The sequence below is a fragment of the Salmo salar genome, chromosome 09, assembly GCF_965601325.2.
Source record: "Salmo salar chromosome 09, fSalSal1, whole genome shotgun sequence".
Taxonomy (NCBI): domain Eukaryota; kingdom Metazoa; phylum Chordata; class Actinopteri; order Salmoniformes; family Salmonidae; genus Salmo; species Salmo salar.
The window spans coordinates 149,407,186-149,434,045 of NC_138299.1; the positions used below are offsets into that span (position 1 = coordinate 149,407,186).

The window sequence follows — 26,860 nt, forward strand, 5'->3', positions numbered from 1 at the left end:
CTAACTGTAACTGACTGTGACTAACTATAACTGACAATAACTAACTATAACTGACTATAACTAACTATAACTGACAATAACTAACTATAACTGACTATAACTAACTATAACTGACTGTAACTGACTGTAACTGACTATAACTGACTGTAACTGACTATAACTGACTGTAACTGACTGTGACTAACTATAACTGACTATAACTGACTGTAACTGATTGTAACTGATTGTAACTGACTGTAACTGACTTTAACTAACTATAACTGACTGTAACTGTCTGTAACTGACTATAACTAACTACAACTGACTATAACTAACTATAACTGACTGTAACTGACTGTAACTGACAGTGACTGTCTGTAACTGACTATAACTAACTACAACTGACTGTAACTAACTATAACTGACTATAACTAACTGTAACTGACTATAACTGACTGTAACGACTATAACTGACAGTGACTGTCTGTAACTGACTATAACTAACTACAACTGACTATAACTGACTATAACTGACAGTGACTAACTGTAACTGACTGTGACTAACTATAACTGACTATAACTAACTACAACTGACTGTAACTGACTATAACTGACTATAACTGACTGTAACTGACTATAACTGACTATGTGTGTATGTCGGTCAGTATGAGAGGCTGCACTGTCCCCCTGATTCTAGACTACAGTTCTCAGTAAGTCAGGAGGAGACGGGCCGGGCTGTTCTGGGCGCCCTTTTCTAGCCCCCTCTAACCAGGACCAGACTCTCAGGAACCTCTGGGCTATGATCTCATGGTGCATTGCGGGTTCCACACATCGCTGACGCTCCAAACAGATCCGCTCCACTGGCCGACACACAGACGGAGGGATGGAGGGATAGATGGATGGATGGGCCATTTGATGAGTTAGCACTCCGGTCCCCACTAGCCAGCCAGCCAGACAGCCAGCCAGCCAGGGACAGCCACGTTAGTTAAACTGGCCTAAAGCAACAACTGAACTGTCTATTGATAATGAGTTCCAGAACGATGCTGAGAGACTTTCCACTGTAGAGTCACTCAGAGCACCTAAATAGAGTCAAGCTGACCTGTGTGTCTGTGTGTGTGTGTGTATGTGTGTGTGTGTTGTCTTCTCCCCTGGCCACTAGGTGGAGCAGCAGTCTCAGTACATCCAGGGTTATAAGGTGATGTACCGGACCTCTCCAGAGGGGCATCAGAGGAGTGACTGGACTGTGTTTGAGGTGAGAACTCCAGGGGAGGACAGTACTGTGGTGCCCCAGCTCAGGAAGGGAGTCACCTACGAGTTCAAAGTTCGCCCCTTCTTCAACGAGTTCCAGGGAACAGACAGTGAGGTCAAGATAGCCAAGACTCTGGAGGAAGGTGGGTGGACGTGGGTGGACGTGTGTGTGTGTGTGTGTGTGTGTGTGTGTGTGTGTGTGTGTGTGTGTGTGTGTGTGTGTGTGTGTGTGTGTGTGTGTGTGTGTGTGTGTGTGTGTGTGTGTGTGTGTGTGCTCTGTGCTTGTCTTTGGAGAACAGCTCTGTGTTTGTGAAGGATTGCCAGTCCATGTGATCAGTGGTAGGGCTCATTAGCACCTGCTGGTCCTAGCAGTTCGCCACCAGACCACTCTCTCACTGGACCTATACAGAACCACTCTCTCACTGGACCTATACAGAACCACTTTCTCACTGGACCTATACAGAACCACTTTCTCACTGGACCTATACAGAACCACTCTCTCACTGGACCTATACAGAACCACTTTCTCACTGGACCTATACAGAACCACTTTCTCACTGGACCTATACAGAACCACTTTCTCACTGGACCTATACAGAACCACTTTCTCACTGGACCTATACAGAACCACTTTCTCACTGGACCTATACAGAACCACTCTCTCACTGGACCTATACAGAACCACTCTCTCACTGGACCTATACAGAACCAATGGCAAACAGGCAACCACTTGTAACTAAACAACAAACACTCCCAAACCAAACTACCTGTCCTGTCCAGAGTCTGCCTCAAGCAGGTGTTGCGACCTTTGCGACTATGCATGTGTGTGAGAACAACAGCTGTTCCCAGCAGGCGTTGCGAGTAAAGGATCATATTATGTCCTGTGGTGTTTTCTGCGTGTTAGGGCCAGATGTTGTACTGTTTGAAAACGTCCTGTGAAACCCAGAGGTTGATGAACCCAAATACTACATTCACATCAGTGCTGTGCTAATCAAATCAATTTCTATTGGTCACATACACGTGATTAGCAGATGTTATTGCGAGTGTAGCAAAAATGCTTGTGCTTCTAGCTCCGACAGTGCAGTAATATCTAACAAGTAATATCTAACAAATATCTTTGTTGATAGGCTATGATTGTGTGATTGTGGAAATCTTCTGGGGTTTGGGTGCAACCCAGAGAGAAGCATCATGATAGTCATGTGGAATGAATGAGAGAGGAGCTGACTGAAAAAAAGATAGTTTGCCAAAATGTGTGTGTGGGTGTGTGTTTTCATTTCTCCCTGTTCATTTTGTTGCTAATTGTTTTCAGAGTTCAAACACGATGCCCTCACTCCCGTGAGCAGAAATGCTTGATTTCATTACAGTGAATCAGAAAGAGATTAAGAGTGTTATGCTGTATGTTGTCATGATTAAATCACTTTAGTTATGCTCATCAGTGTAGAATCAACACCCCCCCCCCCCCGCCCCAAGCGTAAACATTACAATCATCGTTCTCCTTGTTTGAATAAACAGTGATTTTCTTTTATTTCCTTAAACACTTTCTCTGAACAAAGAAAAACAGTCATTTTATTACAGACACCTAGTGAATATAGACAGTGTGACTGTTATTTCTACTTCTGCTCTCTTCTGGATAGGATCCATTTATGAGAGCAGTAGAAGTGAGGAGAGAGCAGACAGTGTGTGTTACTGTTGATGGGTGTATTACATTAACATGTGTTATTGTGTCTATCTTTCTGTCCCCAGCTCCCAGTGCAGCCCCTCGTGGGGTTACCGTCTCAGAGAGCGGGGACAATGGGACCGCCATTGTGGTCTCCTGGCAACCACCTCCAGAGGAGGAGCAGAACGGGGTGGTCCAGGAGTACAAGGTGAGAACACTGGCAGGGACTCCCAAATTCTCCCTACACACTCTGAGAGTGGTCAAAGGTAGTGTACTGAGGTACAGTAGTGTACTAAGGTAGTGTAGGTAGGGTATATCTACTATAACAACATGTTGGTCTGTAGGGTATATCTACTATAACAACATGTTGGTCTGTAGGGTATATCTACTATAACAACATGTTGGTCTGTAGGGTATATCTACTATAACAACATGTTGGTCTGTAGGGTATATCTACTATAACAACATGTTGGTCTGTAGGGTATATCTACTATAACAACATGTTGGTCTGTAGGGTATATCTACTATAACAACATGTTGGTCTGTAGGGTATATCTACTGTAGCACCATGTAAATATTTGTAGCACAGAGTGAGACAGACTGGAATGTTATGATACATAGGTAGAGGTTATCTTCTTCCTTTGTGCCTAGTGATCTCAGGTGTGGAAGAGACAGTAGGATGTTACTGTGTGTTGGGGGATGGAAATGGTTGGGAAACAGTGTCATCTTGTGGACTTGATAGATGTATACAAGGTCCTGGGAGGCTCTCTCTATTCCTTAGTGCAGGGGTATTCAACTCTTACCCTACGAGGTCCAGAGCCTGCTGGTTTTCTGTTCTACCTGATCATTAATTGCACCCAACTGGCTGTCCCGGTCTAAATCAGTCCCTTATTAGAGGTGAAGAATGGGGGGGAGCAGTAGAATTGCCCACTGGGCACAGATGTCATTTCAACGTCTATTCCAGATTGATTCAACATAATTTCATTGAAATGACGTGGAAACAACATTGATTCAACCAGAGTGTGCCCAGTGGGTGGCTTCGAGGTCCAGATTTGAATTTGAGGGCCTTAGTGGATTATTATTATTCACTAGTAGGCTACTCAAGGTCTAGACTACCTGATGTATTATCTATACAGCCATACATTATAGCCATACATTATACCCATGTATTGTATCCATAAATTATACCCATGCTGTAACGGCTGTTGCAGGGACGAGACCAAGGCGCAGCGTGGAGAGTGCTCATCATTTAATTTTAATAGAACACTTTAAACAAAACAAGATCACGAACGACAGCCAAACAGTTCTGTCAGGAACATCAACTCTAAACAGAAATTAACCACCCACAAAATCCAAAGGAATCACAGGCTGCCTAAGTATGGCTCCCAATCAGAGACAACGATATACAGCTGTCCCTGATTGAGAACCATACACGGCCAAAACAAAGAAATACAAAACATAGAAAAAGGGACATAGAATGCCCACCCTAGTCAGACCCTGGCCTAACCAAAATAGAGAACAAAACCCTCTCTATGGCCAGGGCGTGACACATGCAATATATCCATACAGTATAGCCATACAATGTATCCATACATTATAGGCATATAGTATATCCATACATTGTATCCATACATTATATCAGCCATACGTTATTGCCATACATTTTATCCATACATTGTATCCATACATTAAAGCCCTACATTATTGCCATACATTGTATCAATACATTCTAGCCATACATTATGTCCATAATTATAGCCCTACATTATAGCCATACATTATATCCACACATTGTATCCATACTGTCATGGGTGTCGTAGGGTAGAGACCAAGACGCAGCGGGAAAATATATACTCATCTTCTTTTTATTTGGTGAAGAAGGGAAACACAATAAACGTACACAAAAACAAAACGAACTGGACCGTCTTGTCAGGCAAACAGCTAAACAAGAACAAAACAGAATACAACTACCCAACAACTAACCCATGAAAACAAACTCCTAATTATAGGACCCTCAATCAGAGGCAACAATAACCAGCTGCCTCCAATTGAAGGTCCAACCCCAATTAACTAAACATAGAAATACAAAAGACTAGATAGAACATAGAAATATACTAACATAGAACAATGACTAACAAACCCCGGACTAATAAATCAAATCACCCCTCTACCTAAACACATACACAAAACACACCCTGAACCACATAAAACAAATACCCCCTGCCACGTCCTGACCAAACTATAATAACAAATAACCCCTATACTGCTCAGGACGTGTCACATACATTGTAGCCCTACATTACAGACATATTTTAAATTTTCATCCTGCTGATTAATGATGAGAGGACTGCAGGCTTGAAATCTAGATTATCATCTCTTTCTACAATGTCAGATATTGGCTCTTGGCCATTGGCCCACAAACGCCTCTTACATCATTAGAAGGGATTTCTTTGATTTCACTCTGGTTTGGTGGAAAGAGGGTTATGAATGGGAAAGACAATGTAAGAGTGTGATTATAGCAGGGAAAATAGATGAGTAAAATATTTTTGGGATGACTGCACTTGTTGCAATGTTTAATCCACTCCATCTCATTGGTCCAGGTCAGTCTAATTTTGTAGTTACATTTTTGTCATTTAGCAGGCGCTCTTATCCAGAGTAACTTAGAGTAGTGTGTATATGCATGTTTGTACTGGTCCCCCATGGGAGTCAAACGCACAACTCTGGCGTTGCCAGCGCCATGCTCTACCAACTGAGCCACACCCTCCTCTCTCTGCCCTCTCCTCCACACACCCTCCTCTCTCTGACCTCTCCTCCACACTCTCTGCCCTCTCCTCCACACCCTCCTCTCTCTGCCCTCTCCTCCACACACCCTCCTCTCTCTGCTCTCTCCTCCACACACCCTCCTCTCTCTGCTCTCTCCTCCACACACCCTCCTCTCTCTGCCCTCTCCTCCACACCCTCCTCTCTCTGACCTCTCCTCCACACACCCTCCTCTCTCTGATCTCTCCTCCACACACCCTCCTCTCTCTGCCCTCTCCTCCACACACTGTCCTCTCTCTGATCTCTCCTCCACACACCCTCCTCTCTCTACCCTCTCCTCCACACACCCTCCTCTCTCTGCCCTCTCCTCCACATACCCTCCTCTCTCTGCCCTCTCCTCCACACACCCTCCTCTCTCTGACCTCTCCTCCACACCCTCCTCTCTCTGCCCTCTCCTCCACACACTGTCCTCTCTCTGCCCTCTCCTCCACACACCCTCCTCTCTCTGATCTCTCCTCCACACACCCTCCACCCTCTCCTCCATACACCCTCCTCTCTCTGATCTCTACTCCACACACCTCCTCTCTCTGCCCTCTCCTCCACACACTGTCCTCTCTCTGCCCTCTCCTCCACACACCCTCCTCTCTCTGACCTCTCCTCCACACACCCTCCTCTCTCTGCCCTCACCTCCACACACCCTCCTCTCTCTACCCTCTCCTCCACACACCCTCCTCTCTCTGCCCTCTCCTCCACACACCCTCCTCTCTCTGACCTCTCCTCCACACACCCTCCTCTCTCTGCCCTCTCCGCCACACACCCTCCTCTCTCTACCCTCTCCTCCACACACCCTCCTCTCTCTGCCCTCTCCTCCACACACCCTCCTCTCTCTGCCCTCTCCTCCACACACCCTCCTCTCTCTGCCCTCTCCTCCACACACCCTCCTCTCTCTGCCCTCTCCTCCACACACCCTGCACCCTCTCCTCCACACACCCTCCTCTCTCTGCCCTCTCCTCCACACACCCTCCTCTCTCTGCCCTCACCTCCACACACCCTCCTCTCTCTACCCTCTCCTCCACACACCCTCCTCTCTCTGCCCTCTCCTCCACACACCCTCCTCTCTCTGACCTCTCCTCCACACACCCTCCTCTCTCTGACCTCTCCTCCACACACCCTCCTCTCTCTGCCCTCACCTCCACACACCCTCCTCTCTCTACCCTCTCCTCCACACACCCTCCTCTCTCTGACCTCTCCTCCACACACCCTCCTCTCTCTGCCCTCTCCTCCACACACCCTCCTCTCTCTGATCTCTCCTCCACACACCCTCCTCTCTCTGCCCTCACCTCCACACACTCTCCTCTCTCTGACCTCTCCTCCACACACCCTCCTCTCTCTGACCTCTCCTCCACACACCCTCCTTTCTCTGACCTCTCCTCCACACACCCTCCACCCTCTCCTCCACACACCCTGCTCTCTCTGACCTCTCCTCCACACACTCTCCTCTCTCTGACCTCTCCTCCACACCCTCCTCTCTCTGCCCTCTCCTCCACACACTCTCCTCTCTCTGACCTCTCCTCCACACACCCTCCTCTCTCTGACCTCTCCTCCACACACCCTCCTTTCTCTGACCTCTCCTCCACACACCCTCCACCCTCTCCTCCACACACCCTCCTCTCTCTGACCTCTCCTCCACACACCCTGCTCTCTCTGATCTCTCCTCCACACACCCTCCTTTCTCTGACCTCTCCTCCACACACCCTCCTCTCTCTGCCCTCTCCTCCATACACCCTCCTCTCTCTGCCCTCTCCGCCACACATCCTCCTCTCTCTGCCCTCTCCTCCACACACCCTCCTCTCTCTGCCCTCTCTTCCTCTCTCTACCCTCTCCTCCACACACCCTCCTCTCTGTGTCCACACATAAGTATGCTCTTTTTATTGCCCCCTCTCTGCGGCCAGCACACTCCTCATATAACATGCTGTGTGAGTACGGCCATTTTAATTGGAAAGGGTTTTTTTGTCACAGGGAATGTAGTTTAGTGATGGAAGGGGAGATACAGCACAGTCTGTTTAAAAGTTAAGCCACTGTTCATTTTCCAGGTAAATGTTTTCTGGCAATACGGTTTAGAGTAATTTCATGGTTGTTAAATCTGACGTGAGGAGTGTTCCTCGGTCATTACTGCTTCTCGTCCCTAGCGGCGCTTCTTCCAACCGCAATTCCTCAAACAGCCACACAGGCTTCTGGGGCTTTTCTATACTTCGACACGCACACGCACACACACACAAACCTCAAAACCAGGTCCATGTGTGAAGGTTGTTATCTTATGGGAGGGGGGTGTTGGATGTTGGGGTTAGCCAGGTGAAAGATGTTGGGGTTAGCCAGGTTAAAGATGTTGGGTTATCCAGGTTCAGGATGTTAGGGTTAGCCAGGTTCCAGGATGTTTAGCTTAGCCAGGTTAAAGATGTTGGGGTTAGCCAGGTTCAGGATGTTGGGGTTAGACAGGTTCAGGATGTTGAGGTTAGCCAGGTTAATGATGTTGGGGTTAGCCAGGTTCAGGATGTTAGGGTTAGCCAGGTTAAAGATTTTGGGGTTAGCCAGGTTCAGGGTGTTGGGATTAGCCAGGTTCAGGATGTTGGGATTAGCCAGGTTCAGGATGTTGAGGTTAGACAGGTTCAGGATGTTGAGGTTAGACAGGTTCAGGATGTTGGGGTTAGACAGGTTCAGGATGTTGGGGTTAGCCAGGTTAAATATGTTGGGGTTAGCCAGGTTCAGGATGTTGGGGTTAGCCAGGTTAAATATGTTGGGGTTAGCCAGGTTCAGGATGTTGGGGTTAGACAGGTTCAGGATGTTGAGGTTAGCCAGGTTAATGATGTTGGGGTTAGCCAGGTTCAGGATGTTAGGGTTAGCCAGGTTAAAGATGTTGGGGTTAGCCAGGTTCAGGATGTTGGGGTTAGCCAGGTTAATGATGTTGGGGTTAGCCAGGTTAATGATGTTGGGGTTAGCCAGGTTCAGGATGTTGGGATTGACAGGTTCAGGATGTTGGGGTTAGCCAGGTTCATGATGTTGGGGTTAGCCAGGTTAATGATGTTGGGGTTAGCCAGGTTAAAGATGTTGGGGTTAGCCAGGTTCAGGATGTTGGGGTTAGCCAGGTTAATGATGTTGGGGTTAGCCAGGTTAAAGATGTTGGGGTTAGCCAGGTTCAGGATGTTGGGGTTAGCCAGGTTAATGATGTTGGGGTTAGCCAGCTTCAGGATGTTGGGATTGACAGGTTCAGGATGTTGGGGTTAGCCAGGTTCAGGATGTTGGGATTGACAGGGTCAGGATGTTGGGGTTAGCCAGGTTCATGATGTTGGGGTTAGCCAGGTTCAGGATGTTGGGGTTAGCCAGGTTAAAGATGTTGGGTTTAGCCAGGTTAAAGATGTTGGGGTTAGCCAGGTTAAAGATGTTGGGGTTAGCCAGGTTCAGGATGTTGGGGTTAGCCAGGTTAAAGATGTTGGGTTTAGCCAGGTTCAGGATGTTGGGGTTAGCCAGGTTAAAGATGTTGGGGTTAGCCAGGTTAAAGATGTTGGGGTTAGCCAGGTTCAGGATGTTGGGGTTAGCCAGGTTAAAGATGTTGGGTTTAGCCAGGTTCAGGATGTTGGGGTTAGCCAGGTTAAAGATGTTGGGGTTAGCCAGGTTAAAGATGTTGGGGTTAGCCAGGTTCAGGATGTTGGGGTTAGCCAGGTTCAGGATGTTGGGGTTAGCCAGGTTCAGGATGTTGGGGTTAGCCAGGTTCAGGATGTTGAGGTTAGCCAGGTTCAGGATGTTGGGGACAGCCAGGTTAAATATGTTGGGGTTAGCCAGGTTCAGGATGTTGAGGTTAGCCAGGTTCAGGATGCTGGGGTTAGCCAGGTTCAAGATGTTGGGGTTAGCCACCCTCACGCTGAGGTGAATGTATGAAGCTCTGTGTGATCCTGGATTGAGTTAGCCTGTTAGAGCCCTGGTTTGAGTTAGCCTGAGAGAGCCCTGGATTGAGTTAGCCTGAGAGAGCCCTGGGTTGAGTTAGCCTGCGAGAGCCCTGGGTTGAATTAGCCTGAGAGAGCCCTGGATTGAGTTAGCCTGAGAGAGCCCTGGATTGAGTTAGCCTGAGGGAGCCCTGGATTGAGTTAGCCTGAGAGAGCCCTGGATTGAGTTAGCCTGAGAGAGCCCTGGTTTGAGTTAGCCTGAGAGAGCCCTGGTTTGAGTTAGCCTGAGAGAGCCCTGGATTGAGTTAGCCTGAGAGAGCCCTGGATTGAGTTAGCCTGAGAGAGCCCTGGTTTGAGTTAGCCTGAGAGAGCCCTGGGTTGAGTTAGCCTGAGAGAGCCCTGGGTTGAATTAGCCTGAGAGAGCCCTCGCTCCTCCCTGTGAGTGGCTGCCAGCCCTGAGCTGCTGCTGCAGTAGGATTATGGAGGTGATTACTAATCCACACTTTGTTTTTCATGGGGTTAGGGTTCACTCACTCAGGCAGGGGGTTATGGCTACCACAGATAATACTGACTCTGTGTGGAACACACCCCAAAAAAACAGAAGAATGTGTCCCAGTGTTTTTATATATGGAATACTAGGGTCGAATAGTTCAATCTGCACTGTGTGCTGAAATGTTGCATTAGCATCAACCAGCAACTTGCCATACTTGTCACACCACCATCAGAACACAGTTATAAGGTCTTCGCTCTCTCTCTCTGTCCTGTCAGATCTGGTGTTTGGGGAATGAGAGCAGATACCATATCAACCGTACAGTGGACGGCTCTACCTTCTCCTTGCTGATCTCCAGCCTGGCTCCAGGGATCCGTTACAGTGTGGAGGTCGCAGCCAGCACTGGGGCAGGCCCAGGGGTCAAGTCTGACGTCACCTTCTTCCAGATAGGTGAGTGGAGGAGAACTCCGGTCTGCATTTCTCTGCAGGAGTTCCAAATAAGATTATTCTCCCTCAGGTGGAAGAGGAGGAAGAGGAGGGGTATGTCCTTCTACTATGTGTCCTCACTTGTTAACTCCATACAGCGTGGATTCCAAGGCTTACTGCCTAATAACTTCCCCACCTTCTTTAACTGCAATGGCTGGAAAATAGTCAATGGACATTTTGTAGTATTGACTTCCCTTTAATCTCAGTCTAAAGAGCACACTAATCCACATTTACGGTTGTCATATGAATATTAAAGGAGTATTATGACATTGTTTTACAATGTTGCACCTGTTCTGTCTAAAACAGTGGTTAGATGTGTAATTGAAATGATTACCGTACCAATTATATCCACGTCAGCCCTCATATACAATCCTTGATGAGCAGGACTGACAGTGACACTCATAATGTTAATATATTTTAATGCCGTGTTTACCACTCTGTCGGTGTACAGCCTCAATGGTTTTCACCTGACTGACATTGTGATGAAACGTTACATGAGATTCCTGCTTGGCAGCAGGGCAGTGCCTGTAGCTTGGCTGCCCCACCCTGCTGTGATCTGATCTGCTCTGCTCCGTTCCGTTCTCCAGTCAAGGAGGCAGTGTTCTAGTGTTTAACAAGAGCAATAAACCAGGAACTCTAGCACCAGTGTGTGTTTTGAGATGGCATGTTTTTATTTAACCCTTTATTAACTTGTCTGTCAAGATCACAATACTGGAGGATCCAATGTAGCACGTTTTCTTTCTTCTGACAAATCCCCTCTCTCTCCATATGTCATGTGGAGAGTCAAGACCAGCTACAGTGCACGTGTAGTCTATGTATGTACAGTATAGCACTGTTGATACCTGGCACATCAGTCAGTCATGCCTTTACGTCCTTACACAGGATGCATTATAGCTACATGGGATGAATGTAATTCAGTCTTCCCTCTTATAGCCCAGGCTATTTAAGATCCTACGTTAGAATACTCCACAGATCTGAGCTGCCACAAATCTGCTCACGGTAACGGAGGAATACATGATAACAACATGAAACAGCGTTGCTGAGTGCTTGGTAGAGGGACAGCTGTGTGTCTGTGTGTGTTAACGTGGGCTGGGATGGGCATGGAGAAGCAGGAAGCTGTGACTGATACCATTTCTTTCACTTGAGGACTTCCATCGGCGCCTGTTGCCCCTGCGGGACCAGCGCTTCACCCTAATGCATTTGTCACACTTTGGGCTTGTTTGTGTCATGGCACAGCAGCCCAGATACCTGTCAAGTCCCTGAGGATTGTTTAGTCACATTGGTACTCTGCTTCCCTCCTCAGAGAAACAGGCATGAAATCCACATAGTAGTGGGGGAGGAGAGAAGAGAGAGAGGGAGAGAGGGAGAGATGGGTAGCAACACTGGAACTTTGGAGACCCGTTTGTGTCTGACAGAGTGAGTCTATAAATATTAAAGTGGTTGCAACATGAAACAAGAGAGAGAGAAAAAAACGAGATGAAGAAAGTTAGAAACTAAGTTGAACATGAAGAAATTGCTTAGGGGAGACAAACGAGCACTCTTTCATGTGAGGCATGGGAGAGAAACACAGAGAGACTAGACAGATGAAGAACACAGGCGTTTGTTGTGTGATCACTTGTTCTGACGGTTCATTTTGAGTAGTAGACAAGTAGCAACAGCTAACAGAAAGACATACCCAGGTTACACATTCAAGTGCTATAGTGTGCTAATGACTAGTACTATGTTTATATTAGTACTACTGTGACCTCATTCAGTGTAATAATAACTAATAGAATATTGCTCAGTGTGTGATCATACTTCTTTAAGTCTTCCTGGGTGTGTAGAACATTCCAGGTAGTGTGCTTCCTGGTTCAACTCTGATACGAATAGATTATGTTTAAATCTCCTGGGTTGAGACCTTTTGTCTATTCACCTGTCATTGTTGACTGGGCTCAGTTCTGGGATCAGTTGTGGGATCAGTTCTGAAAGCCTTTTATAATAGAGCGAGACCGCTCCATCTCTGCAGCTCCACAGCCCAGGCCCAGCCTTACACTCACCTGCAGAGATGAAATAAGTATTTTGTGTGTCTGAAGAAAAGAGAACGTTCATATTTATGCCCTTCGCTGACTTCATTTAGCTTTTTCTACCCCCTCTTTCATATCTTTCCCCATTTCAGGCTTTTCCCCTCGTTTTGAAGTTTTGCAGCGGTCTAAGGCACTGCATCTCAGTGCTAGAGGTGTCACTACAGACCCTGGTTTGATCCCAGGGTGTATCACAACCGGCAGTGATTGGGAGTCCCATAGGGCAGCGCACAATTGGCCAAGCGTTGTCCGGGTTTGGCCAGGGTAGGCCGTCATTGCAAATAAGAATTTGCTCTTAACTGACTTGCCTAGTTAAATAAAGGTTAAATAAACATTTTAAAATAATTATGTTTAGAATAACATGCCCTTTCTTCTCTTTCTCCCTTACTTCTTCCCATTTCCTCCCTTCATTTCTTCTCCCTTGTCCTTTCCTGTGCACTTTCCGCCTCTGACACTCAACCTGCTCTCGCCCTCTGTCATTCCTGACTTTCTCCCTTCATTCCTCCTAATCCATTCTTTGCATCTTCACCATCTCTTACTGTCTCCTCTATGCCTTTTTCTCCCCATTCCAACACTCTCTCTTTCCTCTTCCATCACTACCTCACCTTCTCACCCCTTTCCTCTCATCTCCTCACCCTGTACCCCTCTCCTCACCCTGTACCCCTCTCCTCACCCTGTACCCCTCTCCTCCCCCTGTACCCCTCTCCTCACCCTGTACCCCTCTCCTCACCCTGTACCCCTCTCCTCACCCTATACCCCTCTCCTCACCCTATACCCCTCTCCTCCCCCTGTACCCCTCTCCTCACCCTGTACCCCTCTCCTCCCCCTGTACCCCTCTCCTCACCCTGTACACCTCTCCTCACCCTGTACACCTCTCCTCACCCTATACCCCTCTCCTCCCCCTGTACACCTCTCCTCACCCTATACCCCTCTCCTCCCCCTGTACCCCTCTCCTCACCCTGTACCCCTCTCCTCACCCTGTACCCCTCTCCTCCCCCTGTACCCCTCTCCTCACCCTGTACACCTCTCCTCACCCTGTACACCTCTCCTCACCCTATACCCCTCTCCTCCCCCTGTACACCTCTCCTCACCCTATACCCCTCTCCTCACCCTGTACCCCTCTCCTCACCCTATACCCCTCTCCTCACCCTGTACACCTCTCCTCACCCTATACCCCTCTCCTCCCCCTGTACACCTCTCCTCACCCTATACCCCTCTCCTCACCCTGTACCCCTCTCCTCCCCCTGTACCCCTCTCCTCACCCTGTACCCCTCTCCTCACCCTGTACCCCTCTCCTCACCCTGTACCCCTCTCCTCCCCCTGTACCCCTCTCCTCACCCTGTACACCTCTCCTCACCCTGTACACCTCTCCTCACCCTATACCCCTCTCCTCCCCCTGTACACCTCTCCTCACCCTATACCCCTCTCCTCCCCCTGTACCCCTCTCCTCACCCTGTACCCCTCTCCTCACCCTGTACCCCTCTCCTCCCCCTGTACCCCTCTCCTCACCCTGTACACCTCTCCTCACCCTGTACACCTCTCCTCACCCTATACCCCTCTCCTCCCCCTGTACACCTCTCCTCACCCTATACCCCTCTCCTCACCCTGTACCCCTCTCCTCACCCTATACCCCTCTCCTCACCCTGTACACCTCTCCTCACCCTATACCCCTCTCCTCCCCCTGTACACCTCTCCTCACCCTATACCCCTCTCCTCACCCTGTACCCCTCTCCTCCCCCTGTACCCCTCTCCTCACCCTGTACACCTCTCCTCACCCTGTACACCTCTCCTCACCCTGTACCCCTCTCCTCACCCTGTACCCCTCTCCTCACCCTATACCCCTCTCCTCACCCTGTACCCCTCTCCTCCCCCTGTACCCCTCTCCTCACCCTGTACCCCTCTCCTCACCCTGTACCCCTCTCCTCCCCCTGTACCCCTCTCCTCACCCTGTACCCCTCTCCTCACACTGTACACCTCTCCTCCCCCTGTACACCTCTCCTCACCCTGTACACCTCTCCTCCCCCTGTACACCTCTCCTCACACTGTACACCTCTCCTCCCCCTGTACACCTCTCCTCACCCTGTACACCTCTCCTCCCCCTGTACCCCTCTCCTCACCCTGTACACCTCTCCTCACCCTGTACACCTCTCCTCCCCCTGTACCCCTCTCCTCACCCTGTACACCTCTCCTCACCCTGTACACCTCTCCTCCCCCTGTACCCCTCTCCTCACCCTGTACCCCTCTCCTCACCCTGTACCCCTCTCCTCACCCTGTACACCTCTCCTCACACTGTACACCTCTCCTCCCCCTGTACACCTCTCCTCACCCTGTACACCTCTCCTCCCCCTGTACCCCTCTCCTCACCCTGTACACCTCTCCTCACCCTGTACACCTCTCCTCCCCCTGTACCCCTCTCCTCACCCTGTACACCTCTCCTCACCCTGTACCCCTCTCCTCACCCTGTACACCTCTCCTCACCCTGTACACCTCTCCTCACCCTATACCCCTCTCCTCCCCCTGTACACCTCTCCTCACCCTATACCCCTCTCCTCCCCCTGTACACCTCTCCTCACCCTATACCCCTCTCCTCCCCCTGTACACCTCTCCTCACCCTATACCCCTCTCCTCCCCCTGTACACCTCTCCTCACCCTATACCCCTCTCCTCCCCCTGTACACCTCTCCTCACCCTGTACACCTCTCCTCACCCTGTACACCTCTCCTCACCCTATACCCCTCTCCTCCCCCTGTACACCTCTCCTCACCCTGTACACCTCTCCTCCCCCTGTACACCTCTCCTCACCCTATACCCCTCTCCTCCCCCTGTACACCTCTCCTCACCCTGTACACCTCTCCTCCCCCTGTACACCTCTCCTCCCCCTGTACACCTCTCCTCCCCCTGTACACCTCTCCTCACCCTGTACACCTCTCCTCACCCTGTACACCTCTCCTCACCCTATACCCCTCTCCTCCCCCTGTACACCTCTCCTCACCCTGTACCCCTCTCCTCACCCTATACCCCTCTCCTCACCCTGTACCCCTCTCCTCACCCTATACCCCTCTCCTCACCCTGTACACCTCTCCTCACCCTATACCCCTCTCCTCACCCTATACCCCTCTCCTCCCCCTGTACACCTCTCCTCACCCTATACCCCTCTCCTCCCCCTGTACCCCTCTCCTCCCCCTGTACCCCTCTCCTCACCCTGTACACCTCTCCTCACCCTGTACACCTCTCCTCACCCTGTACACCTCTCCTCACCCTGTACACCTCTCCTCACCCTGTACACCTCTCCTCCCCCTGTACACCTCTCCTCCCCCTGTACACCTCTCCTCACCCTGTACACCTCTCCTCACCCTGTACTACTCTCCTCACCCTGTACCCCTCTCCTCACCCTGTACACCTCTCCTCACCCTATACCCCTCTCCTCACCCTATACCCCTCTCCTCCCCCTGTACCCCTCTCCTCACCCTGTACACCTCTCCTCACCCTGTACACCTCTCCTCACCCTGTACACCTCTCCTCACCCTGTACACCTCTCCTCACCCTGTACACCTCTCCTCACCCTGTACCCCTCTCCTCACCCTGTACACCTCTCCTCACCCTATACCCCTCTCCTCCCCCTGTACACCTCTCCTCACCCTGTACCCCTCTCCTCCCCCTGTACCCCTCTCCTCACCCTGTACACCTCTCCTCACCCTGTACACCTCTCCTCCCCCTGTACACCTCTCCTCCCCCTGTACACCTCTCCTCACCCTGTACACCTCTCCTCACCCTGTACACCTCTCCTCACCCTGTACCCCTCTCCTCACCCTGTACACCTCTCCTCACCCTATACCCCTCTCCTCCCCCTGTACACCTCTCCTCACCCTGTACCCCTCTCCTCACCCTGTACACCTCTCCTCCCCCTGTACACCTCTCCTCACCCTGTACCCCTCTCCTCACCCTGTACACCTCTCCTCACCCTGTACCCCTCTCCTCACCCTGTACACCTCTCCTCACCCTGTACACCTCTCCTCACCCTGTACCCCTCTCCTCACCCTGTACACCTCTCCTCACCCTATACCCCTCTCCTCCCCCTGTACACCTCTCCTCACCCTATACCCCTCTCCTCCCCCTGTACCCCTCTCCTCACCCTGTACACCTCTCCTCACCCTGTACACCTCTCCTCACCCTGTACACCTCTCCTCCCCCTGTACACCTCTCCTCCCCCTGTACACCTCTCCTCACCCTGTACACCTCTCCTCCCCCTGTACACCTCTCCTCACCCTGTACACCTCTCCTCCCCCTGTACACCTCTCCTCACCCTGTACACCTCTCCTCACCCTGTACACCTCTCCTCCCCCTGTACACCTCTCCTCACCCTGTACACCTCTCCTCACCCTGTACCCCTCTCCTCACCCTATACCCCTCTCCTCACCCTGTACACCTCTCCTCACCCTATACCCCTCTCCTCACCCTATACCCCTCTCCTCACCCTGTACCCGTTTTCTCACCCTGTACACCTCTCCTCACCCTATACCCCTCTCCTCACCCTGTACCCCTCTCCTCACCCTATACCCCTCTCCTCACCCTGTACACCTCTCCTCCCCCTGTACACCTCTCCTCACCCTGTACACCTCTCCTCACCCTGTACCCCTCTCCTCCCCCTGTACACCTCTCCTCACCCTGTACACCTCTCCTCACCCTGTACCCCTCTCCTCACCCTGTACCCCTCTCCTCCCCCTGTACACCTCTCCTCCCCCTATACCCCTCTCCTCCCCCTATACCCCTCTCCTCACCCTATACCCCTCTCCTCACCCTGTACACCTCTCCTCACCCTATACCCCTCTCCTCACCCTGTACCCCTCTCCTCACCCTATACCCCTCTCCTCACCCTGTACACCTCTCCTCACCCTATACCCCTCTCCTCACCCTGTACACCTCTCCTCACCCTTCTCTCACCCTCTTTTTTCTCTTACCCTTTCGTATTCCTGCCCTGACTCCTCTCACCTCCTCACCCTCCACCCCTCTTTCACCCCATCCCATCCTCTCTACCCCTCTCCTCTCTCCCCTTCTCCTCTCCTCTCCTCTCCCCTCTCCTCTCCTCCCCTCTCTCCTCTCACCTCTCACCTCTCACATCCTCATCCTCTACCTCTATTTCACCCTTCTCAAATTCCATCCTCTCTCCCCCTGTAGACTCGTCGGGGCGTATGACGGAGGGTGTGTTGGAGCCAGAGAACACCCTGTCCCAGCAGATCAGTGAGGTGGTGAAGCAGCCGGCCTTCATAGCGGGGATAGGAGCGGCCTGTTGGATCATCCTCATGGTGTTCAGTATCTGGCTCTACCGACAGCGTAAGAAGAGGAGTGGCCTCAGCACAAACTACGCAGGCATCCGCAAGGGTCAGTACAACATGCCTCACCTAATAGCAGCACACTGGATTCACTTGCTCAAAGTGTCCTCAAGCACTGATCTAGGATCAGGTTAACAAACACCAAATGGAACAGTTAATAGGATGAAGAATAGAATAGCTGGTCTTGTATCAGTGATTAAGGGGCATTGTGTGATTCCTACTACTCCATCCATGTAGGGACTCTCATCTGAGCTCTCAACTGCAGCCCTCCATCCCCTCCATCCCCTCCATCCCCCCAGCAATCCCTCCATCCCCTCTGTCCCCTCCATCCCCCCAGCAATCCCTCCATCCCCCCAGCCATCCCTCCATCCCCTCCATCCCCCCAGCCATCCCTCCGTCCCCTCCGTCCCCTCAGCAATCCCTCCGTCCCCTCCGTCCCCTCAGCAATCCCTCCGTCCCCTCCGTCCCCTCAGCAATCCCTCTGTCCCCTCCGTCCCCTATATCCCCTCAGCAATCCCTCCGTCCCCTCAGCCATCCCTCCATCCCCTCCGTCCCCTCCATCCCCTCAGCCATCCCTCCATCCCCTCCATCCCCCCAGCCATCCCTCCATCCCCTCCATCCCCTCCGTCCCCTCAGCCATCCCTCCGTCCCCTCAGCCGTCCCCTCCATCCCCTCCGTCCCCTCCATCCCCTCAGCCATCCCTCCGTCCCCTCCATCCCCTCAGCCATCCCTCCGTCCCCTCCATCCCCTCAGCCATCCCTCCGTCCCCTCATCCCCTCAGCAATCCCTCCATCCCCTCAGGAATCCCTCCTCTCATATTAAAAGTCTTGCACCATACTGTGCCATTTGAGTTGAGGTGAGGTCTACCATCTGAAAATGGTCCCTAGTACTTTGAGAAAGTTAAAAGCCCTTGAACATCTGCAGCTGAAAAATGGACCTGTCTCCTGCATAATGTCTTTCTATTCTGTTTTATATTTCCCTCTCTCTGATCCTGCCAGGGTGTTTTTGTGTGTGTAGTTCTTCTTTTGAAGTGCATCTTCCGGTCCCACCAGTTTCTGTTAGCAGTTCCCACCGGAATGTGTCTGGAAAGACAGAACAACTTGCTACGACGAGCATAAATCAAGGAGAAACAAAAAAAATTTAAGCTTGAAGTATACTTTTAGAATAGTTTTCAGTGAAAGCAGTCAAATGACTGAGTTTCAGTCAAATGACTGTTAGAGTTTGAAACATTGTGTCATACTGTCGCAAGAGATTCCTTACCATACAACTGTTTTTCATTCTCTATCCATGGGTTTAGTACTCAGTATCAGATGCTCTGTGCTCTCTAGGAGAGGACACTGCTTACCTCACCTGCAGTGGGTTTACCTGTTCTCATGTGACAGGGTTCAGTACATGCCAAACCTCTGCCCACAATAGTTTAAGGATATAATGGAGTGTTGTCAGGCTCTCATTTCTGGACTGCCTGGTTTAATATGTGGCTGGCTGCAGGCGATGCAGCTGCTGCCTGCCTTTCCCATACCCTCCCCAAACCCCTACCTCCTTCTGCTGGACTCAGGTACACTGCTGACTGGCAGGGTCAGGAGAGGTACACCATTCAACCTAGAGACACGGACAATATACTGGTTTAAGTCTGAATCGACCTCTGTCATACTCATACTCTGCCTATCGGGAGTCATGGAAACCTGGATCCATCTAGAAACCCTGTCCTTGCTTTGGAAAACCTTTGTTTCTGGCCTTGGTGGTTTATACCTCGGCGCTCTATCATGGATGAACATTAATATGGGTTTATAGTGAACATACTGGAGTTTGGTATCTCTACAGACTTACATAACTTACAGCAGAGGCCTTGATTTGCATAAGGAATAAGGTCTCTGTGTATATGTTGGATGCTGACTGCATTGTGTGCTACAGTAGTGTGATTAAGTTCTGCTCTGTGTTGCTATGGTGAGACAGATGATGAGGTCCCAGGGTTGGTCATCTTCATGGAAAAGGATTGTGTGGTATGTTAAAAATAAATCAATGCCCACATGTTATGCCCACATACAAGACTTTTAATACTAGAACAGCCAGGCCTCATGGGACCTCAGTTTGAGCCAATGAGCAGTCATTTTGACTGCAACATTCTAACAGTGTAATAAATGTATTCAATATATGCAATCGCAAAAATAATATTTTGGTTGTTAGAATTAGAATATAAAGATGCCTTTTTTCAAAGTAAACAATAGCATTTTCATTAGTTTATGTTACTGTACACTTTCTACTGCCAGATACTCAGGTGCTCAGAGGGGGGATACTGTAGAGCCTGAGGTTGGTAGAGAGAGAGGGGCTACTGTAGAGGCTGAGGTTGGGAGAGAGAGAGGGGCTGCTGTAGAGGCTGAGTTGGAGAGAGAGTGAGAGAGAGAGGGGATACTGTAGAGGCTGAGGTTGGAGAGAGAGAGGGGCTACTGTAGAGGCTGAGGTTGGGAGAGAGAGAGGGGGTGCTGTAGAGACTGAGGTTGGAGAGAAGGGGATACTGTAGAGGCTGAGATTGGGAGAGAGAGAGGAGCTACTGTAGAGGCTGAGGTTGGTAGAGAGAGAGGCTACTGTAGAGGCTGAGGTTGGTAGAGAGAGAGGGGCTACTGTAGAGCCTGAGGTTGGTAGAGAGAGAGAGAGAGACTGCTGTAGAGATTGGTAGAGAGAGAGAGAGGATATTGTAGAGGCTGAGGTTGGTAGAGAGAGAGAGAGGATACTGTAGAGGCTAAGGTTGGAGAGAGAGGGGATACTGTAGAGGTTGAGGTTGGGAGAGAGAGAGGAGCTACTGTAGAGGCTGAGGTTGGGAGAGAGAGAGAGGGGATACTGTCGAGTCTGAGATTGGAAGAGAGAGAGGGAGGCTACTGTAGAGGTTGAGTTTGGTAGAGATAGAGGGCTACTGTAGAGGCTGAGATTGTTAGAGGGTGAGGGGCTGCTGTAGAGGCTGATGTTGGTAGAGAGAGAGGGCTACTGTAGAGACTGAGGTTGGTAGAGAGAGTGGGGCTACTGTAGAGGCTGAGAATGGTAGAGAGAGAGGAGATACTGTAGAGGCTGAGGTTGGTAGAGAGTGAGTGGCTACTGTAGAGGCTGAGGTTGGTAGAGAGAGAGAGAGAGAGAGGGTACTCTAGAGGCTAAGGTTGGAGAGAGAGGGGATACTGTAGAGGCTGAGGTTGGTAGAGAGAGTGGGACTAATGTAGAGGCTGAGATTGGTAGAGAGAGAGGGGCTACTGTAGAGGCTGAGGTTGGTAGAGAGAGAGGCTACTGTAGAGGCTGAGATTGGTAGAGTGAGAGGGGCTACTGTATAGGCTCAGGTTGGTAGAGAGAGTGGGGCTACTGTAGAGGCTGAGGTTGGTAGAGAGTGAGTGGCTACTGTAGAGGCTGAGGTTGGTAGAGAGAGAGAGACTACTGTAGAGGCTGAGGTTGGTAGAGAGAGAGAGGCTACTGTAGAGGCTGAGGTTGGTAGAGAGAGAGGCTACTGTAGAGGCTGAGGTTGGTTGAGAGAGAGGCTACTGTAGAGGCTGAGGTTGGTAGAGAGAGAGAGGCTACTGTAGAGGCTGAGGTTGGTAGAGGGAGAGAGAGAGAGGCTACTGTAGAGGCTGAGGTGGTAGAGAGAGAGAGTCTACTGTAGAGGCTGAGGTGGGGAGAGAGAGAGAGAATACTGTAGAGGCTGAGGTGGTAGAGAGAGTGAGACTACTGTAGAGGCTGAGGTGGGGAGAGAGAGAGGAGCTACTGTAGAGGCTGAGGTTGGTAGAGTGAGAGAGGTTACTGTAGAGGCTGAGGTTGGTAGAGAGAGAGAGAGAGAGAGAGAGGCTACTGTAGAGGCTGAGGTGGGGAGAGAGAGAGGAGATAATGTAGAGGCTGAGGTTGGTAGAGTGAGAGAGAATACTGTAGAGGCTGAGGTTGGTAGAGAGAGAGTTTACTGTAGAGGCTGAGGTTGGTAGAGTGAGAGAGGTTACTGTAGAGACTGAGGTTGGTAGAGAGAGAGTTTACTGTAGAGGCTGAGGTTGGTAGAGTGAGAGAGAATACTGTAGAGGCTGAGGTTGGTAGAGTGAGAGAGGTTACTGTAGAGGCTGAGGTTGGTAGAGAGAGAGTTTACTGTAGAGGCTGAGGTGGTAGAGAGAGAGTTTACTGTAGAGACTGAGGTGGGGAGAGAGAGAGTTTACTGTAGAGGCTGAGGTGGGGAGAGAGAGATGAGCTACTGTAGAGGCTGAGGTTGGTAGAGAGAGAGGTTACTGTAGAGGCTGAGGTTGGTAGAGAGAGAGGTTACTGTAGAGGCTGAGGTTGGTAGAGAGAGAGGTTACTGTAGAGGCTGAGGTTGGTAGAGAGAGAGGTTACTGTAGAGGCTGAGGTTGGTAGAGAGAGAGTTTACTGTAGAGGCTGAGGTGGGGAGAGAGAGAGTTTACTGTAGAGGCTGAGGTTGGTAGAGAGAGAGTTTACTGTAGAGGCTGAGGTTGGCTCCACACACCTTTAAGGAGCCCTTCCTTTTCTTCCAGAGGAGCCGAGCAGTACATCAGTGTTTCCTCACATTAACTCTGTAACTCTCTGAGCTCATGTGGGCACAGCAGGCAAATGTCTTTCTCTCTCTCTCTCTCTCTCTCTCTCTCTCCCTCAACCCCCCCTTTCTGCTTTTTAAAACCACAAGAGGCCGTGTTCTTTGTTGGAACTGGTAACCAAGAATGTTTTGAGAAGAGAAGAAGAGTATAATTGCAACCACATGAAGCAACAAGCTGCACTCAGAGTGAAGTGGGTTGAATTGGAGTTGTGGAGAATTGGGAGAGGAGATATAGGACGTGTGTGTGTGTGTGTGTGTGTGTGTGTGTGTGTGTGTGTGTGTGTGTGTGTGTGTGCGCCTGTGTGTGCGCCTGTGTGTGCGCCTGTGTGTGCGCCTGTGTGTGTGCCTGTGTGTGCGCCTGTGTTTGTTCTTGGGTGTGTCTGTGTGTGCGTGGGTCTGTGTGTGCGTGGGTCTGTGTGACATTAGTACCACCGCCAAGATGTCTCATCCAGCCAGTGAATAAGCTGTCTGTGATGGTCTCTTGTCACTGTGGTTATTTGATTGATTTCAATCATGTTAATATTTCTCACGAGCACCTCGCATGCCAAGTGTCAATCTCTCTCCTCTTCAAAGCTGAAACGCAAACAGATAAAACATTCCAAATGGACCAATCTATTTGGCTGCTCTGAGCTTCAAGGGGAAAGAGCAGGAATCCAAACAAGAGGAAATAATTGTGGCATTAAAGGGACATTTGAAAGGTTGTGTTTACATAAATAAAAGGAGATGAAGAGGTGAGGACAGCTGTACATCAGTGATAGCTACTGTGCCTTCAGAAAGTATTCATACCCCTTCATACATATTCCACATGTTGTTGTATTACAGACTGAATTCAAAATTGATAAAACATTTCTCACCCATCTACACACAAAACCCCACAACGACAAAGTGAAAATATGTTTTTAGACATTTTAGCAAATTTGTTGAAAATAAAAATGCAGAAATATCTAATTACAAAGTTAGTATCACACCCCTGAGTAAGTACTTTGTAGAAGCGCCTTTGGCAGTGGTTACAGCTGTGAGTCTTTCTGGGTACGTTTCTAAGAACTTTCCACACCTGGATTGTGCAATATTTGCACAATTATTCAAGCTCTGTCAAACTGTAACTCGTCCCACTCAGGAACATTCACTGTCTTCTTGGTAAGCAACTCCAGTGTAGATTTGGCCTTGTGTTTTAGGTTATTGTCCTGCTGAAAGGTGAATTCATCTCCCAGTGTCTGGTGGAAAGCAGACTGAACCAGAATTTCCTCTAGGATTTTTCCTGTGCTTAGCTCCAATCCATTTATTTTTATCCTGAACAACTCCCCAGTCTTCCATGATTAAAAGCATACCCATAACATGATGCAGCCACCACTATGCTTGAAAATATGTGGAGAGTGATACTCAGTAATATGTTGTGTTGGATTTGCCCCAAACATAACACTTTGTATTCAGGACAAAAAGATAATTGTTTTGCCAATTTTTTTGCTGTATTACTATAGTGCCTTGTTGCTAACAGGATGCCTGTTTTGGAATATTTTTCTGTATAGGCTTCCTTCTTTTCACTCTGTCAATCAGCTTAGTATTGTGGAAAGGGAAAGGGGGATACCTAGTCAGTTGTACAACTGAATGCATTCAACTGAAATGTGTCTTCCGCATTTAACCCAAGGTTGGGAACAGTGGGTTAACTGCCTTGCTCAGGGGCGGAAAGACAGATTTTTACCTTGTCAGAGTAACTAAAATGTTGTTGACCCATCCTCATTTTTCTCCTATCACAACCATTCAAATCTGTAATTGTTTTAAAGTCCCCATTGGCCTCATGGTGAAATCCCTGAGCGGTTTCCTTCCTCTCTGGCAACTGAGTTAACTTTGTAGTGACTGGTGTGTTGATACACCATCAAAAGTTGAATTAATAACTTCACCATGGTCAAAGGGATATTCAATTATTCTGGGGTGAATTGAAATTGACAACAACAAAAACAACAACTAACACGTACTTAATAAAAATGAATGAAATGTTTAAAATATATAAATAATAATAATAATAATCCAACCTAATACAGTTTATGAGGATAAACAACGATAGAGAAAATTGAGTGATTTAACTAATTTGAAGTCGGGTTTTAATCTCCTTGCAATCTCCTCCTATCTTGTTTGAAGAACGAAAGGTACACTTCTATATGAGTATTAAGCAGCTTGTTGTGATATGAGATGTAATGGATCATGATGAACGGACATCAAAACCATCAGGCAAAATGACGTTCAATGATGAGACAACCCATTCCCTCAAATGTTTCATGTTTAATATGTGCTGCCTGTTACTGCTGATGGATTGAGCACCATGCTCAACAATGCCTGCCAAAATGGGTTAAACTGGCCAATGATCATTTTTTATTTTTATTTTATTTTATTTTTTCTTCACCTTTATTTAACCAGGTAGGCAAGTTGAGAACCTGTTCTCATTTACAATTGCGACCTGGCCAAGATAAAGCAAAGCAGTTCGACAACATAAAAAAAACACAGAGTTACACATGGAGTAAAACAAACATACAGTCAATGATGCAGTAGAAAAAAATAAAAATAAATAAGACTATATACAATGTGAGCAAATGATGTGAGATAAGCGAGGTAAAGGCAAAAAAATGCCATGGTGGCAAAGTAAATAAAGTATAGAAAGAAAAACACTGGAATGGTAGATTTGTAGTTTGAAGAAAGTTACTGAAAAAAGTTATCATACATAAATAAAGTTATCATACATAAATACATTAAAATACTCAGATCTAATTCTGTACTAGTCAGGATTTGAAACATCGTAGTGGTGTTAGAAGCTTTAGAGAGAGGAAATAACACCGAAAGAGAAGGTAACTAATTCTGCACTAAACATGACTTGAATCATCAAAATAGTGTTTTCAACCTTTTCCAGTAGTGCTCTCAGTCCCTGGCAAGGTGTTGCACAAGTAGTGTTACAACACACCATGTAATGTTTCAAACATCTCAGGATGATGGGTTTCAATACTCCAGCAAAGTTAAGGTTTGTCTCCTTTGCGTTAGTTTTGATGTTACAAAGCACAATGAAGAAAACCCTGTTGTGTGTATCTCATTGGATTCAAGAGGAATATACATGTTGCTATTTTATGTTATATTAATTGGGTTTTTCTCTCTCTTTCCTCTTTCTTGTGCCTCTGCTTCAACCTACAGTGCCATCCTTTACCTTCACTCCTACAGGTAAGCACTCCTGATAACTCTTGACTTAATTTCATAGCACTTTCTCTATAAAATCTCATAACAGTCCGCCTTTCAATGCAAGACTGCACTCCCTGAGTCACACAGTGATGGCCTGAACAGCTCTAGCAGTCATTCTGCTCAGTCAGTCGGAAGACTCACTCCTTAGTTAAAAACACTAAGCCACAAGAAAGGGAGCAGTGTGGTGTGAGGTCTAAGGAACTATAACAGAGATGTTTTACCAACTGGTGCAGGCAGTGCGTTCAGAGGTAAGCACTTAAAGAGGAGCGAGCCGTGCCATCCATGCTACTAACAAACTGTTAAAACTGGCGGGGACTTGATCAAAGGGCTGTTGCTGCCTGCCTCTTTGCCTCTGATGGCATTTAGGATGATGACACATCTCCAGTCACATGGACTGATTAGACAGAGCTGTGGACAGGGAGAAAGGAGCGACTGAGGGTAGATGTGAACTGGACTGACACGAACAGAGCACTCTCTCTCTCTCTCTTTCTGTGTGTTTATCTGTCTCTCTCTTTCTGTCTATCTGTCGCTTCTCTCTCACGCTCTCTTTCTCTCGCTCTTTCTGTGTGTTTATCTCTCTCTTTCACTATTCTCTCTCTCGCTCTCTCTCTCCCCCCCTCTCCTGCCGAGATGCGTGTGTAGTTGGCACTTGTGTCACAACACCTGTGCTCATTCTTGTAAATCAGAGAGAGAGCAAAAGAGAGTGAGAGAGAGAAGAAGAGAGAGAGAGGGGGAGTTATGTGAGGCTTGTGGTTATGGTGACTAATCCCATCTGTGCAGAGCAGAGGCTGTATCTAAACTGTGCGAGTTGTTTTTCTCCTCCTCGTCATCTTTGGGCCCTAGGATTACATCTAATAGTTTGAGTGTTTCAGTCCTCTGTTCTGAACTGCTGGAACTCTTTCAGGTGAAACCTATTCAGTCAGCTGGTTAGTTTTGGGCCAGTTCCTTAATGCTTGAGGTTAGAGTTTCTGCTTGTTGAAGTTTACAATCCTAGAAGCTGCCATGACGCTGAATGTAAAGGCAGGATGTTGTCAGTGCTAATTTTCCACTAGATGCTGATTTGAGAGGCACTACATGGTTTTAGTTGTGGAATTCCTGAATGCGCTGAATGTCCTATATACAGATGCCAAATG

General features: G+C 48.9%; 1 protein-coding gene across 1 annotated transcript in view; it reads left to right on the forward strand.

Annotated features, from left to right (window-relative positions):
* LOC106613194 (roundabout homolog 1) overlaps nt 1-26,860 on the forward strand; it is a 343,488-nt gene that overhangs the window by 265,580 nt on the left and 51,048 nt on the right. The window contains exons 14-18 of the mRNA XM_082956429.1: nt 1,139-1,370; nt 2,971-3,092; nt 10,351-10,522; nt 17,793-17,996; nt 25,683-25,709. Coding sequence (XP_082812555.1) covers nt 1,139-1,370; nt 2,971-3,092; nt 10,351-10,522; nt 17,793-17,996; nt 25,683-25,709 — 757 coding nt within the window. The remainder of the gene's footprint in view (nt 1-1,138; nt 1,371-2,970; nt 3,093-10,350; nt 10,523-17,792; nt 17,997-25,682; nt 25,710-26,860) is intronic.